Below are 20183 nucleotides of genomic sequence, written 5' to 3' on the forward strand. Positions count from 1 at the left end.
AGAATTGTATGTCTTACCCCTAGGCCAGGCTACCCTAGGTGACCTGACATCCCAGGTTCCAACATTTGGTGCCTAGCGGTGGGATTCTGACTTGGTTGCAGCTACTCATTAGTAATTCAACGCAATACACTGACCTACACCAGGAGTTTTCTCCTTGCGGCCCTCCTAATTTGAATTTTGTTTTTTTTTCAAATTTATTTCTGGTGGTGGGTGGAGGTTAACCTCAGGTCACTTCTTGGTTTTCTCCTGTGTGTTAATTTTATTCCTTAAGTGAAAGATGGAGTTGAATTTTAAAGAGCTAGAATCCAATACTGTGGCCCAACTCAGAGAATGGTGTCAGCAACAAGGTGTATTCTTTAACAAAGGTGCCAAGAAAGGCGAATTGCTGACAAGCATAAGGGCATGGGTGGAAGCTCATTTAAGGGAAGAACCAGATACCGAAGAGAGTGACGGGGACACTGTCCTTGAGATTGCAATGTTGAACCAAGCTGGAAGGGGGAATCTGCTGACAGGTCCCAGGACACCTTCGAGGGCGAGCAGCAGCGTCTCAGACAGGGGTTTAACTGACGCCGAGCTAGAAGATAGGAGGGAGGAGAGGAGAATGAAGTTGGAATTAGCTAGGATGGAGATGGAAAGGGAGGAAAGGAGGTTAGCCCATGAGCGAACCATCAAAGAGATGGACCTACAAGCCTTAATACAAAGGCCTCCCAATCCAGATAATGGTGGCAGCGAAAATAAAGTGAACACCAGGGAACTCAGACCCTATTTACCCAAAGATGTCATCGCTAGTTACACCCCAGGCGATGACATTGCCAAATGGCTGGCCGCCTACGAAGTTTCTCTAAGGGCTCACGGGATCTTAGAAACTCACTGGGGAGGTGGGCTGTATAAATACATGCCCCCTGCTGGCAGAGACACCTTGTTGGCTCTGGAGCAGGATGAGCAAACCCACTACCCTACAATGAAGGTGGCACTGGTGAAGAAGTTTGGACTTACCCCTGAAAGATACAGACAGAAATTCAGGGGAAGTCACAAACTGAGTACCCAGAATTGGGTAGACTTTTTAGACTACGCCAAGAAAGCTTTGGAGGGTTGGGTCAAGGGCAGCGAGGTGAAAGATTATGAGGGGCTGTACAATCTATTTTTGAAAGGACACCTCCTCGAGAAATGTTTTCCCGAGTTGCGCCAACACCTGGTGGATAGCAAGCTGACCAATCCCCGGAAGCTTGCAGAGGAGGCGGACACTTGGGCAAGTACCCGGGTGTCCTCAAAGGGGACAGGAGGGGATTCTCAAAAAGCTGGACAGGGCGCACCCCAGAAGAAGGAGGGGGGAGATAAAAAGAAGGAGTTCTCCAAAGGTCCCCAAAATAATTTCCAAGGTAAGGGAGCAGGTTTCACCCCAAGGGCAAACCCGCCCAGAAACCCTAATCCTGGCCAAAGCCAGCAGCCAAGGGTTCTCCACTGTTTTGAATGCGGTGGTGTTGGACATTATAAGGGAGATGTCAGATGCCCAAAGAGACCACCCCCTCCCACCGGAGGAAAGTCACCGGGAGTAGCTAGTGTAGCGCTCGGGGAGGAGTTGCCCTTAGATAAGGGGGGTGAGTGGGCGGGTGTCACCTTAGTGTCCCTGGGAGAGCGGGAGATGGTTCCAAAGATCCAGGTGCCCCCAAATACTACAAAGTATGGGCAATGGGTCACCATCAATGGCCAGAGAGGGGAGGCTCTGAGAGATACAGGAGCCAGTATGACTATGGTGAGAAGTCAACTGGTGTCTCCAGAGCAGGTTGTTCCTAATGTACTCCACCCCGCCGCGATGGCTGACGGCAGAATGGGCCACTATCCAGTGGCTGAGGTTCCCTTTGAGTGGGAAGGGGTTGCAGGTTCACTTCGAGTTGCCGTAAGCCCTGCCGTGCCAGTTGATTGTCTGTTGGGGAATGACATGGAGCACAACACTTGGAGAGAGGTGGAATACCGGACGCATTCTGCGATGCTGGGTACACCTGACTGGGCCTGTGTAAGCACTAACAAAGTGGGGGGCTGAACTGTTCCTGCACCAGAGGGGGAAGGAAGGAGAAGGGGAATACTAGGAAGGACTATGCACACACTGGCGTGACCATAGGTGTAAATGTAACACCTGTGGGCATCCCTTTTGTTGGATGTATTTGCCTCACACACCCCGAAGGATGTCATGCTTCATCATCGGCGGTTGCTCCTCGTCGGGGGGGCGGTGCAATCCCCGACGGGCACACCTCAAAGAGGGGCACTTTGGCGGAGATCTTTTGTATCCAACTGCCCTATGGTGAAGTGTGGGTGTGTGGGCGGGGAGGCAACTGAGCCTGAGGTGAAGGTTAAAATGCAGTAAGAGGTACCGGAAACAATTTTATTCTGGTGGTCCCCCTATTGCAGTTAAAATCGTGAAAGTAAGCTCACTCAGTGTCACCTCGTTAGGTAGAGTGACCTATGTGGAGCTCTGAAAAAAACAAGTGGTCAACATGTTTCTCGCAAACGGATTACTATCCTGCGATTCATCAGGACCTTAAAAAGTGAAAAATAAACAAGAAAATTAACTCAATAACATGCCAGTGTCATGTGTATGGTGTGGTATGGGTATACAGATTACCTCCATGGGAAGTCCTATGCCTAGAGTATGAGAAAGAAAGCAATTGCACATTAGTAATACATTTCTCATTTAGAACAGCAAGGACTTGTCAACGCCAGAATGTGAAAACAATTTCGCATGCTTGGGGCAGTGTGGGGAATTGTCACTACCTCTCCATGCCAGGTGGTTACATCGTGCAGTGTGGTGTGCACACACACTCTAGAACTATATAGGTGAGGGGGTAGAGAATTAAAAACCATTTTATAAAAAACAGCAGACAACTATATATACACCATGTTGGCTTAGAGTGGCATCATGACCCTAGAGTGTGCGGGTGGCGACACCTACCATTCAGTGTGCGCAGTCAAACCTAAGTGGCTCATGTGGTCATGAAGTGATTGGCGCCAGACTCACCTAAGGGTTAAGGGCTAAATACCACATGAGTGATCGGCGGGTCAGTACATCGGGGGAAGCCTTCAGACTTGGCTAAAAAATAGACATGTTACAACAAGGGTGAAGAAGAACGCTTCGCATCGTTCAGATTATAAAATGTAGGTGCTGCACAAGATTACAGGAACCGGTATTGACTAGGCTGTGAAAATAGTCATGTTACACCTAAGGTCTGGAAAAACACTTCACTGTGTTCAGGTGTGTTTAAATTTATTTTATGTTACAATGCCACAGCGCGGTAAGGATTAAGGCAAAACGATAGGAGAAAAGAGACATGGAGCCGGTGTTGGAAGCCTCCATCTGATCAGTTCTCATGGAGTGCCCGCATATTAAAAAGGCGGGGAAGGCTCCGCTTAGTTCAGATTAATTAAACTATACAATTGGACACGCTAGCAGAATAATCAAGGAGGTCGGTGATGACCTCGCTGGAAAAATAGACATACTGAAACGAAGGTGTGCACAACAAGGAGCGGTGTCCATGTGCGGTTTGTAAAATGGAAACGCTGCACAGGGATTGAAGGCAGCCGGTATTGCAGCCTCCAGCCCGTCATGTCTCAAGGCGTGCTAGCACAGAAAGGGTCCGCCTCTTACCTTACTCTGCCCGTGTCCGCGAGGAGTCACCTACCCATCTCCGCCGAGCCCGGATAGATGGTGTAGCACTCGTGAAGTTTGTTTTTAATGGAGTCCGGATCGGGAGTTTGATTAGGGTCCCGCCTCCCGCCAAAATCACGTGACGCGGGTGGTTGGTAGGTCGGCCATGATGTAGTGGTCAAAAGGCCATGGAATACATGTGGAAAGCTAGCATTACAGGGTTAATTCCATCGGTTAAGTGGGGACAGAAGTTTATATTTACGGTAATTCATGACTAATTCCAGGAAACAAAGAGTGTCAGCTACTCTTGAATTTAAAAGCAATGTTGATAGAAACCCAGGACAAACTTATAGTTTATCTGTCAAAATTCGTAAATGATGTATAGAATCACGTACACAGCAGGGGGCTAGTGTGTCACGTGATTACCAAATATAGAATGTTGTGATTGTAATATTAATATTAATATATATATGTGCCCGGCAGGGGGCTATTGAATCACGTGGTTTCATCAGTATCATTGGAGGTAATGGTGTCCCATATGGATGGTCTAAGGCACAACAGCAGCCGGGTGTGTGTGCCGGGGTTGGATCGACCCAAAGTAGTTAATTAAGGAGGTTAATAGGATGACGCACAGACCACAGCCAGGTGGTTAGTGTGGATTCACAGAGAATGCCACGGGATGTCTTCATTCAGTCCCCGGCTATCAGTGGAAAGACGATGGACCCATCTCTGCTCCTTCCGAAAGAGAGCATTTTTAGGGCAATTTGGACTGGATTCCAGAACAACCCATGTCATAGAGTCCGCGTTGTGATTGGACTCCACATAGTGTTTGCACATTTTAGTATGGGTCTTTTTGCAGCGAAAGTTGCTGCGGTGTTCAATGATGCGTGTTTTTACTGGGCGGGTGGTCATACCAATATATTGCAAATTACAGGGACAGGTCAACAGATAGATGCAATGTGTTGTGTTGCAATTAGTGTGGTGCCTCAGTTCCCAAGTGAAGGTCTCAGATAGCTTGATGGTTTTCTGTGTCAAGGTGAACTTACAAACAACACAGGAGCCACACGGATAGTGGCCCGTGACAGGTGGTAGATGCCAAAGAGTTTGTTGAGTCTCTTTAATGGTTGTTTTAGGCCTTGTGCTGATCAGGATATCCTTTAGGTTCTGCGATCTCTTGAACGCAAACCGGGGTTGTTCTAAAGTCAGGTCACCTGTATTGAGGATCCCCCAGTGACGTTTGATAGTGTTTCTGATATGGTTAGACAGGGGAGTAAAGGTAGTGACACAGGTGATGACCTGGTCCTCAACCGGTGCGGTCTCATGTCTCTCGAGTAGTGCTTCTCGGTTATTGTTCCGAGCCCGCTTTCTGGCTTTATAAACATCACTTAGAGGGTATCCTCTGTCTAGGAGATTCCTGGATAGGAGAGTGGATTCCTTCTTGTAGTCAGAAACTTCGCTACAATTACGTCTAATCCGGAGAAATTGTCCGAATGGTAGATTAGAGCGTAAAGCCTTGGGATGATGACTCTGAAAATGGAGCAAACTATTCCGGTCTGTGGGCTTCCTGTACATAGTAGTCTTGAGGGACCCTCCTTCCAGTTTAATGGTGAGGTCAAGAAAAGCAATTTCTCTCTGGGAGGAAGACATGGTGAAGCGCAGGAATGGGTTCAAAGTGTTAACCCACCCAAGGAACTCGTCAGGGGAGGTCAGTGGACCTGTCCAGAGTATCAAGATGTCGTCTATGAAACGCTTCCACATCAAGATGTTCTCACGGAAGGGGTTGGACTGATGATGAATGTGTTTATCTTCAAAATCTGCCATGTAAAGACAGGCCACCGATGGGGCAAAGGTGCTGCCCATAGATGTACCCTAGGTCTGATGGTAGTATTGCCCCTTGTATTCGAAAAAATTCTCGGTAAGTGCCAAGGTGGCACACTCCATGATGAAGGTCTGGGGTGTATTGGAGTTCCATGACTCAAGGCCCAATCTGTCCTCTATTACTTCTAGGGTGGCCCTCTGAGGGATATTAGTGTAGAGGGCCTCCACATCTAGAGTAATTAAGAGATCGATTCGTGTGGTGTCCTGTATGGAACTCAACAGGCGCAGCACATCTGTGGTGTCCTGGATGTACGAGGGGATACTTCTCACCAGAGGCTGCAAGAAATGGTCACAGAATTGTGAGAGAGGCTCCAGGACTGAATTGATCCCAGATACGATGGGTCTACCTGGTACTGGGTGGGTCCCTTTGTGAATCTTAGGCAGGATGTAGAAGTAGGGTACCCTGGGGTCCCGTTTCATCAAGAACTCTGCCTCTTTTTTAGAGATCCATTCCTCGTTTTCCGCTCCCATTACTAAGCCTGTTATGATAGTTTGTAGGCGTCTAGTAGGGTCGCAGACAATGGGTGTGTAATATCTGCGATCATTCAGTTGTCTGATGCATTCCAGATCATAATCTGCAGTATTCATCAGAACAGTTGCTCCACCCTTATCCGCCTGTTTGATGGTGATGAGGGGATCATTTGCTAGTGATTTAAGGACCAACATCTCTTTACTGGTGATATTAGAAGAGTGCGGATGTTTGTCAAGTTGGTTTATCTCCTTGAGAACAGTTTGCTCAAAGGTCAAGACTTCGTTAGGTACCATCCCATTGTGAGGTGTAAAGGTTGAAGGATTGCGTAGACCCGAGTCCTCAGTGGGTTCGGGGGGTTTTCCTTCAAAGAAAGCTTTAAGCCTTATTTTCCTAAAGAGTGACTTGATTTCTCTTGTTTGTTGGAAGGGGTCTGTCCTAGGGGTTGGAACAAAGCCTAACCCTTTTTGGAGGACCTGTTCCTCATCTTCAGTTAAGACACGGTTTGACAAGTTGACCACCAGACTCATTTTGGTCCTGATCGGGTCGTGGTCCTCGTGTCCATCCCCTGTGGGCGGTTGTCCTCCCACTGTACTTTCTTTTCTGGCGCGTTCCCTCTTCTTCGCCCTCGCCCTCTGCCCCAACCTCTGCCTAAAAAAGGAGGGTGTGAGGTATTCTGAGTTGCATAGAACGGAGGATATTGTGGGGCTAGTGGCGGTTGAAAGTGTGGGAATTGTGGGAACTGCCAAAAGGGGGGACCCATTTGTTGTCCTTGGTATGGGTAGTTTTGAAAGTTATTTTGCCCACGGCCTCTGCCCCTTTTAGATTTAGGTGGCATATGTTGGGGGTCATTGTTTTCGCTACTATCAGAGCCACTGTTCGATCCTCTTCTTGACGAAGCTGCACTCGAATCCGAGTTATAGCTAGTTCCAGGTGGAACATAGTCATCCTTCAGATAGGGATAGACTTTTTCTTTGGAGAATCTTTTAATGTCTTTTTGTAGCTTCGCCACTTTCAGATTCATAAGATATTCTCTGTGTTCTGCAATTTCTTTGTTTAAATCAGCCAATTTAGTTTTAAACCCGGGATTGGGTACCGCATTCTTTAATGCTGCCTCTGCTGCTTGAATGCGAACTAGTAGAGCATCAGCCAATCGCTTGGCAGTGTTAACGATCAGAATCAACAGGTCATGGGTGCACTTCCAGGACACCTGGGACCACTCGATCTTAAATTGTCCGTCTTCCCAAAAGATTCTTGGAAAGTTTTTAACGATCAAACCGTTGGGGGCAATCTTGGCCTTGAAATATTCCGCCATCATTGTCCCATGTATGGTTACTCTAATCCATTCTCGTTTGAGATCTGATAGTGTTTGCCACTCAGTTGAGTTGCTCACAGAGCTTGGCTCAACGTCAATGCTGAAAAGTGATGGTGTTCTCATAATTGCTGCTGCATCTTCCTCGCCGAAGCTCAAGCCCTGTCCCTCCATGGTGGAAGGGATTATGAGCCGTGCTACGGTTTGAAAGGGGGGGATTGAGAAAAAGGGGGAATTGAGCAAAGGGGTACAAACCCCAAATAGGGGTGTGGGTTGTGAGCAACAACCTAGTAATTATAGGGTTGCTAAATGGGGGATATGTAGAAACTAACCCACCGGTATGAGGCTCCCACGGTGTGCACCGTGCAAATATCTTTATCAAAAGGAGGGAGAGAGATCAATAGATCAACGGACACTAGTTACCACTAGGGGAGTGGAAGGTCCAGTTACAGCATGTGTCCGCGGGTGGTCTGCACTAACAAAGTGGGGGGCTGAACTGTTCCTGCACCAGAGGGGGAAGGAAGGAGAAGGGGAATACTAGGAAGGACTATGCACACACTGGCGTGACCAGAGGTGTAAATGTAACACCTGTGGGCATCCCTTTTGTTGGATGTATTTGGCCTGTGTAAGCACACGGTCTGCGACTGCCCGGAGAGGGAGTTCGCCTGGGTTGGAGCCTGGAACAATGGCCCAACCCGCTGCTAAAAAGGGACAGACCCGGAGACAGGGAGAGCCTGCTCCGGCTTCCACACCCCATGAGACAGATCGGCCACCTGCGGTGGTGGACCAGGAGTCCGTGGAGGGGGAAGTAGACTCTCTGGAGGATTTACCCATCCCTGCCGAGTGGCATGTGGAGGGAGGTCCTACCAGAGAGGAATTCTGTAAGGGGCAGAGGGAGTGCCCCACCCTTGAGGGACTGAGGCGACAGGCTGAAGCCCAGGCAGCAGGTGATGCTACGGGACACCACCATATTTACTGGGAGGATGGACTCCTCTACAGTGAACCCAAGGTACCCCTACCTGGCTCATCAAGGGCCTTGGTGGTCCCGCAGCAATACAGAGCCTTTCTGCTGGAATTGGCTCATGCAATACCCTTGGCAGGACACTTAGGCCAGGACAAGACCTTTGCTCGGCTTGTCCTCCACTTTTACTGGCCTCAGATGAAAGTGGCGTCCAACACTTACTGTCGGACCTGTGTATCCTGCCAGGCCAGTGGGAAAACAGGAGTGAAGCTGAAAGCTCCCCTGGAACCACTTCCAGTCGTTAGCACCCCCTTTGAAAGGGTGGGCATCGACATTGTAGGGCCATTAGATCCACCAACAACAGCTGGTCACAGGTTTATCCTGGTTCTGGTGGATCATGCCACACGGTACCCAGAGGCCATCCCTCTGAGGACTGTTACTGCACCTGTGGTGGCTAGGGCCCTGATGGGAATCTTTACCCGAGTAGGATTCCCCAAGGAAGTTGTGTCCGACAGGGGGACCAACTTCCTGTCAGCTTACATGCGGACAATGTGGAAGGAGTGTGGAGTGACTTACCGGTTCACCACTCCTTATCACCCCCAGTCAAATGGACTGGTTGAGAGGTTTAATAAGACCCTGAAGGGCATGATAAGAAGTCTGCCGGAGAGCTTACGGAGGAAATGGGACGTCCTCCTGCCTTGCTTGCTGTTCTCTTACAGAGAGGTGCCGCAGAAGGGAGTGGGCTTCAGCCCTTTTGAATTGTTGTATGGGCACCCTGTGCGTGGACCTCTCAGCCTGGTGAAGGATGGATGGGAAAAGTCTCCCAGGAAACCTCCTCAGGATGTGGTGAGCTACATGCTGGCCTTCAGGAGCCAGATGGCCAAGTTGTGGAAGCAGGCTTCTGACAACTTGGAGGCCAGCCAGGCAGTAATGAAGGAATGGTACGACCAAAATGCTCACCCGGTGGAGTTGGAGCCTGGCCAAAAAGTATGGGTGATGGAACCTGGAGAGCTAAGTGCCCTTCAAGATCGTTGGACAGGCCCATTTGAGGTGTTGGAAAAGAAGGGTAAGGCCACTTACTTGGTGGATCTTAAGACCCCGCGACAGCCCCTACGGGTGCTGCATGCCAATCGCCTCAAACCCCACCATGAGAGGCCAGAGGTCATCCTGATGTTGGTGACTGATGGTGCCGAGGAAGCAGAAAGCGAGCCTCTCCCAGATCTCTTTTCATCCCAAGAGAAGGATGGGTCGGTGGAGGGAGTGATTCTCTCCCCATCCCTAACTCCTGAGCAACGAGAGGATTGCCGCCAGGTATTGGAGCAGTACTCTTCGCTGTTCTCCCTTGTCCCGGGAAGAACCCACCTGTGTACCCATGATGTGGACACAGGAGACAGCCCCCCAGTGAAGTCAAAGACCTACAGGCTGCCAGACAAGGTGAAGGCTAGCATCCATGGAGAGGTTGCCAAGATGCTAGCGCTAGGAGTGATAGAACCTTCCAACAGCCCTTGGTCCAGTCCGGTGGTGCTAGTGCCAAAAGCCGCCCCACCAGGCACCACACCAGAACTGAGGTTCTGTGTGGATTACAGAGGACTGAACTCAGTTACAAAGACTGATGCTCATCCGATCCCTAGGGCGGATGAATTAATTGACCGGCTAGGAGCTGCCCAATATCTGAGTACCTTTGACCTCACTTCAGGGTACTAGCAGATCTCCTTGACAGATGGAGCAAGGGAAAGGTCAGCCTTCTCCACGCCTGAGGGACACTTCCAGTTCTGTGTGATGCCCTTTGGGCTCAAGAATGCCCCTGCCACATTTCAGCGGCTGGTGAACCAGGTCCTCTCTGGAATGGAGAGTTTCTCTGCTGCCTACCTGGAAGACATTGCTGTCTTCAGTAGCAGTTGGGAGGACCATTTGCAACATTTGCAAGCAGTTCTCCAGGCCCTGAAAAAGGCTGGATTGACAATCAAGGCCGGCAAATGCCAGATTGGGCAGGGGTCGGTTGTGTACCTTGGACACTTGGTGGGTAGGGGGTCAGTGCAGCCCCTGCAGGCAAAGATTGAGGCAATCATGGCCTGGGAACCCCCCAAGACACAGACTGAGGTCCGAGCTTTCCTGGGCCTCACAGGCTACTACCGTCGCTTTGTGAAGGGGTATGGCACAATAGTAGCGCCCCTCACGGAGCTCACCTCCAAGAAACAACCTCGACGGGTAGTTTGGACAAAGGCTTGTCAGCAAGCCTTTGAAAAGTTGAAGCAGGCAATGTGTGTAGCACCGGTCCTGAGGGCCCCAGACTTCTCCAAGGAGTTCATTGTCCAAACGGATGCATCAGAACATGGCATTGGGGCAGTGTTATCGCAACTAAATGAAGAGGGCCTGGATCAGCCTGTAGTCTTCTTATCCAGGAGACTGCTTCCCCGGGAACAGAAGTGGAGTGCAATTGAGCGGGAAGCTTTTGCGGTGGTGTGGGCTCTGAAGAAGCTGCGGCCATACCTCTTTGGCTCGCACTTCCTGGTTCAGACTGACCACCGACCCCTTCGTTGGCTGATGCAAATGAAGGGGGAAAATCCCAAGCTGTTGAGGTGGTCTATCTCCCTACAGGGAATGGACTTCCGGGTGGAACATCGGCCTGGAGTGGACCACGCCAATGCAGACGGTCTCTCCAGGTATTTCCGCCTTAGTGATGAGGACTCCCAAGGGGTTGGGTAGTTCTCCCCACTTTCAGCTGGGGGGGACGCGTGTTAGACCTGTCTGGTTTTATTGCGTAGTCCCTCCAAATTATTATTTATTTTGTCCCCTTTTTGCCCCTCATACCCTTAATAATTTTTGTGTCTACTAGTTTTTATAGGTGTTGGCCAAGGGGATAGGTGTTCTTTTTCCTCTCATAGTCTTTCACCTCAGGCCCAGAGGCCTGTTTTGACAGGAAAAGTTGGAAACACAAAATGGTGGCTACCAACTGCCCTAACTGCCAAGCCCAGAACTTGTCCATAGACTAGTATAGGGCGTTCCAGAACCTTCTGGTCCATTCTGGACCACTGAGGGGCAGCCTATATAAGGTGGAATGCTGGACAGCCATTTGGTCTGTCAGTGAGGAGCAGCTAGAGTGAAGGCTGAGGTCTGGTAGGGGTAGGATCCTGAAGGGTGGTTTCCTCTACAAGAGTAGCCCTCTGTCAAGGCTTTTCCACCTCCTATTTCCTGTTGTCCTAGCCAAGTTAGCTCATCCTGCTGATCCTGGACAGATAGGTGAAGGGGTTAATTCTAGTAGTCTTGGGAGCTGAGAAGAACCCTGCCCTGGGAGCTGAACTAAGAGTTCCCCTGTGCCCCTAGTCTGTCCAGTAAGGAGGGATAGGGGATTAGTGCTGAGGAAGAGCTCTGTGGATTTATTCTGAAGGAGCCTCCCCGTTTTTATCCCCCCTCCTCGCTATAGTGTGGAAAGGAGGTACTTCCACTGGACAATTTCAAGATTTCCTTACCACGGACTGGTCCTGTGACGTGTGGCAAGCCTCCCCGCCTGTTAGGTAAAAAGTGTGGGGTGAGGAACTTGTTCACTGCCTTCAATTGGAAGCGGGACCCCTGGGGCACCGATCGCGCTCCGTGGCAGCTCCCCCGCAGGATCCATTGAGCCTGAGAAGCCTTGCGAGGCTTCCCTTCGTGAGCGGGACCCCGGGGGCGCCTACCGCGCTTTAGACGCGTTGCCTGTAGCGACCCAGTTGTGAGGAAAGTGAAGGCGCCTTCGCGCATGCCCCGTCTGATGCTGATATCCCCGGAAGGAGGGGCACAGAAGTGAGCAGGCCCGTGAGTAGTGCGTCCTTTCTGTGAGCGGGCACAGCGAGAGGAGACACCAGCGTGAGCGCCTTCCGCGCATGTCAGCTGGAGTAGCAGCCCCCGCCGGACAACGCTGAGGAGGTGCGCCGGCTTCCACAGCTCGCCGAGAGATCCGCCCTTTCCCTCCTGCTCGAGCGCCACACTGAGGAGCTGGCCCGAGCAGGGAGGGAGTGTTTAGAGGCCCGGTAGGGGCCGGGGGAGCATCGCGATATCTGCCCTGGTTGTCCTCCGCTCGAGCGCCACGCTGAGGAGCTGGCCCGAGGGGGGGGAAGTGAGCATAGTGGAGCCTTCTGAGGCATGAGGGCCTCGCCTGCCTTGGTTCCCCGACCCCCTTGTTTGCTGTTCCCCTTTTAAGCCTGGCGCAAGACGATCCCGGCCAAATCATTCACAAGTAAGGAGGAGAATTGCAGGGGGAAGCGGCGCTAGCACCTACGGTGAAGTAACTAAGGCACTGGTCGTTTTCCTCCCTGTTTAATACAGGTTGGGGAGTAGCATAAAGAAACCTGATGGCTAAGTGAAGGTTTAAGCTCCTCACAAAGATTGCTGGTTAATAACTAAACTAAGGGGTAAACTGGAATTCCTCACTGAAGTCAGATTTGGTCAATGTTGTGAACTGATTAAATATATTATTAATGATAAACATTGAGATAAGTAACATTCCTGAAAGTAGAGCTACTGTTTACATGACATCTAAATGTAATGAAAGATACTATTGATGTGGATTTTTAATGCCAGTTAACACTGCTAAAAAGATTGCTATTAATCCCATGACATCTGCTTTTGCTTATACTGAGTGGTAGTTTTCTCTCCCAAGACTTTAGCGGATTGTTATTTCACCTGATTGATTGTAAAGTACTGAACTGTGAATTCTAAAGTATAAGAGAACAGAATATATTATTTTTATAAAGCAGTACTTATTTTCCTATACTTGGTGTAGTGTTGTTTTTGCGTGCTATTACGTGGATTTACTATTGGGTGGTTTGCAACCTCACACTGTGCCTCTAGAATTGTATGTCTTACCCCTAGGCCAGGCTACCCTAGGTGACCTGACATCCCAGGTTCCAACAAGCATTAAACAACAAGCATTGGCAACACCAATAGGTTGCGCCTATGCAAGAGCTATTGGCCTTGACAATTTATTTTTATCCATTATGTACTCCAGTGTGGCTGCTGGAATGTGGAATGTTGTAAGGTGGAGAATTGTGGAGGAAAGTGCAGTGTTATGGAGTGACGTAGAGTAGCACGGAGTGGCAAAGCATGTCATAGAGTAGAGTAGAGTGTTGTGTATTGGCATAGTTTTGTGGGGTGTCATGGAGGGAGAAGAGTGTAAGGGTGTAGAGTGCAGTAGAGTGTCATCAAATTGAGTAGAGTGTCAGAGTGGAGTACAGAGTCGTAGAATGGAGTGACATAGGTGCCATAGAGTGGAGTGGCATAGAGCAGAGTAGAGTGGCATAGAGAAGAGTGGAGTGGCATAGAGGATATTGCCAAGAGTGGAGTAGAGTGTTGTAGAGTAGAGTGAAGAAAAGCAGAGTAGATTGTAGGAGAGTGGAGTAGCATAGAGTGGAGGAGAGTGTTGAGGAGTGGAGTGGCACAGAGCAGAGTGGTGTAGAGTAGAATGGTGCAGAGTGGGGTAGTGTAGAGTGCAGTGGAGTAGAGTGGAGTGGTGCAGAGTGGGCAGAATGGCATAGACTGCAGTGGCGTAGAGTGCAGTGACTTAGAGTAGAGTGTTTCAGAGTACAGTGAAGTGGCATGGCGTGGTGTGGTGCAGGGTAGAGTGAAGTGGTGCAGGGTAGAGTGCAATGACATAGACTAGTGACGTAGACTAGACTGTTTCCGAGTAGGGTGAAGTGGCATGGCGTGGTGTGGTACAGGGTAGAGTGGAGTGGTGCAGGGTAGAGTGTAATGACAGAGTAGTGGCACAGAGTGATGTAGAGTAGATTGTTTCCGAGTAGAGTGAAGTGGCATGGCGTGGTGGGGTGCAGGGTAGAGTGGAGTGGTGCAGGGTAGAGTGGAGTGGTGTTGGGTAGAGTGCAATGACATAGAGTAGTGGCAGAGAGTGCACTGGCGTGGTCTGGTAGAGAGTAGAGAGTAAGGTGCATTGGCCTAGAGTGGCATAGAGTGCAGTGTTGGAGAGTAGAGGGATGTAGATTGGAGTGTCATACAGTGGAGTGAATGAATGAATATTAGCCTTATAAAGAGCAAACTTTGCCCAAAGGCGTCAAGGCCCCACAGAAAGGGCCATCAGACTGACATGTACATAGAGCTCATACTGGAGGACTGGTAAAGAGCCATGCCTTCAAAACCTTGCGGAAGAGAGAATGAGGCACTTGGTGTAGAGCAGAGTAGAGTGGCCTATGCTGGAGTGGTTTAGAGGTCAGTGGCGGAAAATGAAGAGATGCATAGTAGTGTAGAGTGAGGTAGAGTGAATTAGCATAGAGTGCTTTCTGCAGAGTAGAGAGATGTGCAGGGTAGTGGCGTCTAGTGTAGTGGCATAGCGTGCATTGGCACAGACTTATGTAGACTGCAGTGGCACAAAGTGCAGTGCTGCAGAGTAGAGTGGTGTAGAGTTCAGCGGAAAGAGCGCAGTGTTGGAGCGTAGAATGTCAGAGTACTGTGGTGAAGAACGGCATAGAGAACAATGGCATGGAGTACAGTGGTGCAGAGTAGAATGGAGTGGCATCGAGTGCAGAGGCATAGAATAGAGTGTTGCAGAGTAGAGTATACTGGCATAGAGTGCAGTGTTACAGTGCAGATTGGGATAGAGGTCAGTGAGCTACAGTGCATCGGTTTTGAGTTAAGTGGTGTAGAGTGCATTGGCATGGAGTACAGTGGCGTAGAGTGCAGTGGTTAGAGTAAAGTACAGTGGCATAGAGTAGAATGGTGCAGAGTAGAGTGCAGCAGAGAGGAGTGGCGTAGCATAGATTGAGGGGAGCAGAGTGTCAGAGTGGAGAGGAAAGTTGTAGAGTGGAGTGGCATACCGTGTTGTAGAGTGGAGTGGCATAGAGTAGAGTAAAGTGTTGTAGAGGGAGTTGCTTAGGAACGAAAGAGAGTGTTGTAGAGTAGAGTGTCGTAGAGTGGAGTAGATTGTAGTAGAGTGGAGTGGCATAGAGTGGAGTAGTATAGTAGAGAGGAATGGCGTAGAATGGTTTAGAGTGAAGTGGCCTAGAGTGGGGTGGTGCAGGGAAGAGTGGAGTAGTGCAAGGTAAAGTGGAGTAGTGCAGGGTAGAGTGGAGTGGTGCAGGGTAGAGTGTAGAATGGTGTAGGCTAGAGTAGAGTAGAGTGCAGTGGTGCAGAGAAGAGTGTGTGGTCTGATGCAGAGTAGAACGGTGTATAATATAGAGGCATAGGGTAGATTGGTGTAGAGTTGAGTCGTGCAGAGTAAAGTGCAGTAGAATAGAATACAGTGGTGCAGAGTAGAATGCTCAGTGGGGGAGAGTGCAGTCTTGCAGAGTACAGTCGTACAGAGTGCAGTTGTGTGGTGTAGAGTGCAGTGGTGTAGAGTGCAATAGTGTTTATTGGCGTAGTGTGCAGTGGCATGGAGTAGAGTGTTGTAGAATAGAGTTTAGAGAGCCGAGGTGTAAAGTAGAATGGTGCAAAGTAGAGTAGAGTGGAGCAGCGTACAGTGCAGTGGCATGGAGTGGAAAGGTGCATAGCAGGTAGAGTGGCTTTGAGTGCAGTGGCATAGAGTTTAATGGCTTAGAGTAGATTGTTTCAGAGTAGAGTGAAGTGGTGAGGCATGGAGTAGCACATGTTAGAGTGCATTGGCATAACGTGCACTGCCGTGGAGTGGTACAAAGTAGAATGCATTGGTGTAGAGTGGCATGGAGTGCAGTGTTGCAGAGTAGAGTGGCACAGAGTGAAGTGTCGTAGAGTGGAATGTTGTAGAGTAGAGTGGCCTAGGCTAGAGTGGTGTAGAGTGCAGTGGTGCATAGTAGAATAAAGTGGGGTAGAGTGCAGTGACAGAGTGTAGTTGCACAGAGTAGAGTGGTGTACAGTTCAGTGGCAGAGTGCAGTGTTGCAGACTAGGGTGTTATAGAGTGCAGTGGTGTAGAATGGCATGGAGAGCAGTGGCATATAGTACAATGGTGCAGGATAGAATAGAGAGGCGTAGATTACAGAGGCATAAAGTGGAGTGGTGCAGAGTGGAATAGCAGAGAGTAGACTGACAGAGTAGACTGAAGTGGGTAGGGTGGAGTGGTGTAGAGTTGACTAGAGTGGCCTAGAGTGGATTGACATTGAGTGCACTGGCATGGAGTGGTACACAGTAGAATTCAGTGTTGCAGAGTAGAGTGGCATAGAGAGGAGTGGCGTAGAGTGGAGTGGGGCAGAGTAGAGTACAGTGGCGTGGAGTGGTGCAGAGTAGAATGGAGTATGTTAAAGTGGAGCCTGCATGGTGTGGTAGCGCACTGCTATTGCAGACAACACAGCTTCAATTGAAATGACCATTACATTTGCACAGACATACTGACAAAAGTATAGAGGGCACAAATTATGCCATCACTTTACGTCATCTAATTTACATAGTGCCATTTCTCTTCCCTAATATTCAGGTTATAATACCCACTCAAGACAGTCAAACTCCCTTGCAGAGGGGGGACTCTGGCTACTTACATTAGAATGAACACACAAGGATTATTGAAAATCTTTACACGACTGCTTGTAACTATCAATGAACGAAGTCTCTGGTAGATGCCAACAAGGCCCATCACAAAAGCCAACACACAATAGCTTGAGAAAGATGGATATTTGTGTGCTTACCGTTCTGCCTGCATCTGAATGATGGCATTTCCTCCTCCTCACTCAGAAGTTCTTCTTCTGAAAGACAAAAAAGGCCTATTTTCTGTTAGAACTTCTACATCTAAATTCCCAGGATAAACAAAAGATTTGTCATGAATTATTAGACAACAGGAAACTTCACACTGGATACGGTTACTAATGACATTACAGCTACATCTAATTAGCCCACCCCATGGCTACTGTCTCAGAAAAGCCATTGCCTTTCAAGGGTGGTTGGCTTGGGATGGCTGTCTGAGGCTGGTGCCTGTGCTACAGGTTCAGAGGCATTGTCCTGTGACGAGAACCTCCAAATTACCCGAGCAACCAGTCCACCACAGTCATCTTTCCAACAAGTGTGAGATTCCTGTAGGATTGTTGACACTGTCTCATGGCTATGTTGCTGACCTTGGACACATGAGATCTGGGTTTCCTGGTTCTTGAATAAAGATCATTTAATTCAGGGCAAATCACCTTTTCCTCCTGTATATCAGATTGTAGATTTGTACAATTTAAATGTGTGTTAACAAACTATAGCAATAGCTGTTCCAATGTTATACCCCTGCTCTCCTCCGAATCACATGGCAATAGAAGAGCAAGAGCGGGAACTGAATATCAAGAAGCTTTTGCGACTCTGATCGACTTCCATGAACTTCCTAGCCCAGGGGTTTAAGTCCGTTCTTTATACGTATGGGTACCAACAGCTTTTACTGTCAATCAAGACCTCACACCCGCACAACACACAACATAACATAGAGAAAGAGGCTTTTGGTCACCCCTTGTCAGCCATTAGATGGTTTGGAGAAGCCCCCTTCACATTGACTCAGTGGGATGTTAAACAGTGAAGGGAAGTGCCCCTTTTTGACATGTCTAAAACAAAAAGAGCCAGCCAATAATCCCTGGGGACTGGGTATAATCAATAACAAAAATACTGTTGTCCCTTGAGGAACTATTTCAATTTCCTTATTCAAATTTACGCCACATTCGTGATTGATAATGAAACACCTGCAAGAGAAGAGTATATAGACGTATACATATACCCAGATATATCAAAACATGATATTTATTATTTTTGTATATTATTCTTTTTCATAGATCTTTTGATATTTGGCAACGGACACAATACTGAAATTTGTAAACTTATTTACAGTAGTGAAAAACACCTTTTGCTAAATTTATGGACAACTGAAATACCATATTCAATGAAAATCAAACATAACATTTTGTCAGATGCATGATCTCAAGAATAGACAAATTGGCAAAACGGTGCTAGGCGTCGACGTTTCAGTCCCCCATTGGTCTAACAGATCCACAGGACCATCATCAGGACGATGTAGTTGCACATATATATATATAAGTAGGTGTGAGAGTAACAGGAATCGTCTCCTTACTATCTGACTCGGTCTTTGGAAGTCGAGGAAACGGACTCAGTTATACGGGTCCCGTTATTCAAGTCTATTCAAGTGATGAGAAGCTCTCTTTAAAAACACTGTAATAGGTGATCATTGATGAAGAACATAATCGATGTGGAGTGATACTTCCAGATAGTAAGGAGATGATTCCTGTTACTCTCACACCTACTTATGTATATATGTGCAACTACATCGTCCTGATGATGGTCCTGTGGACCTTTTTGACATGGTCACCCCACATTTTGCCTAGTATTCGATGGAATTTTGACTGAAGGTGCACAGGGTTCCTGCTAACCAGTTTACCAGTGCTAGATCTTTCTCTAAACTGTGCAGTTGTACCCCAATTGGCAATCCCATTAGCACCCTCTGTAAGCCCTTAGTAAATGGTACCATTGATACCGAGGGAATGGGGTACTAAAAAGGGTTGCAGCAGGAATGGTGGCACCCTAAGGGAACCCTCATGAAACCCATGTAGCCTGCAACTGCAGGCTTCATGTCTGGGTGTAGACAAAAGTGGAAACACGACATGACGCACTGCCCTGTGTGCCATGCTTGCAGACACTGCATGCAGTATAGGCAAGTCACCCCTTCAGCAGGACACACGGTCCTAAGGCAGGGTGCGTTATACTACATATATGGGCATAACTGCCTGAGCCGATATTCCCCTGCACTGGCCAGTTTAATTACTGCAAGTACACGTGACCAGGGAAGCCATTTTAAGTACATGTGCTGGACACTGGTCAAAAATGAGATTTCCAGCTAACATAATGACTTCACTGAACCTAAAGATGGTTGGTATCAAACATCTTATATTAATAATCCCACACTAATTCCAGTAAAGGATTTATTAATACATGCACCTAGAGGGCACATTAGATGTGCCCCCTGAAAACCTACCAACTGCTAGTGTTCTGGCTGACTGTTTCTGACCATCCTGCCACCATAGAGGAGTTTCTGACCCCCCAGGTCTAAGGGCCTACGTTCTCAGGAGGTAGGAGCAAAGCCTGCTCTGGCAGGAGGCGTTTACAGCCCTTTCCAACAGGATGACCTGTAAATTAGCTTTCCAAAGCTTCAAAGAGCCTGCAGCCTTTGATATGCAAATCTGGCTTTCCTCAGAGGTGAGGGGCTGCGAACCACCATGAATAGGGCCCATGTAATGCCTGGACAGGTGGGAACATTTGAAGTCAGAGAGACGTGTTGACCCTCAGGCTAGCTCCACCCCTAAGGTGATCTACCTGATGTGGCTGTGAAATGTATAAGTTTGTCATCTTGGAATTAGGAACTCTGGGACAGGGTTATGGCCACTTCCCATGGGAAGTGGTCATATAGGAAGCGCCGACCCCAGAGGTAAGTAGCTCATTGGCAAAGGCCACGGTCTAGTGAGAAGTTTACACATAGAAAGAGAAGGGACAAGGCAGATGAAGATGCTTGAGAAAATTATCAGATTTATTTGACATAATAAAACTCCTTGGGAGGGGTCTTTGATTTTACACTATAGCAGCAAGAATGAGAATTGTAAAGGAGATTTATTTCATATGTAACCTTTTAATATGATGCATTAGTATAATAACTGTCCCTCAAATCACCCCGTGTTTTTAATTCAATGTTAGTAAGAGGCTGGTTTGATAATTAAATCCAAGTAAAATATTGTTACAAGACAAAAAATGTATCTAGGTCCAAGGACAATAGGAAATTATTTCTTGGCTTTATTCATCAGCTTTCTTTTGGCATAATATGGCTGGCACATGTCAGGCAGCGTGAGCTTTCGACTGTTTTGTTCTGAACAGACGGCACTAAAATATACATTGCCCTGGGCCCAAAAATCCTTAAAATATCATTGCAGGAGTGTTGGACTCGGCCTCGTGGCGTGGTCCTACTCCTCCCGCATGGCGCTGCTGACGCTGTCGCAGCCTGAC

General features: G+C 48.4%; 1 protein-coding gene across 2 annotated transcripts in view; it reads right to left on the bottom strand.

Annotated features, from left to right (window-relative positions):
* The window catches only part of SCARA3 (scavenger receptor class A member 3), a 269913-nt gene that overhangs the window by 156800 nt on the left and 92930 nt on the right, over positions 1-20183 (bottom strand). Inside the window, exon 2 of one of the 2 annotated variants that reach the window (XM_078649960.1) lies at positions 16841-16897. In XM_078649960.1, the coding sequence (XP_078506086.1) occupies positions 16841-16897 (57 nt within the window). Of the gene's footprint in view, positions 1-16840; positions 16916-20183 lie in introns of both variants that reach the window. The other variant, XM_078649959.1, reaches the window with a different exon arrangement.

Source organism: Lissotriton helveticus, chromosome 6 (genome assembly GCF_964261635.1).
Source record: "Lissotriton helveticus chromosome 6, aLisHel1.1, whole genome shotgun sequence".
Taxonomy (NCBI): Eukaryota; Metazoa; Chordata; class Amphibia; order Caudata; family Salamandridae; genus Lissotriton; species Lissotriton helveticus.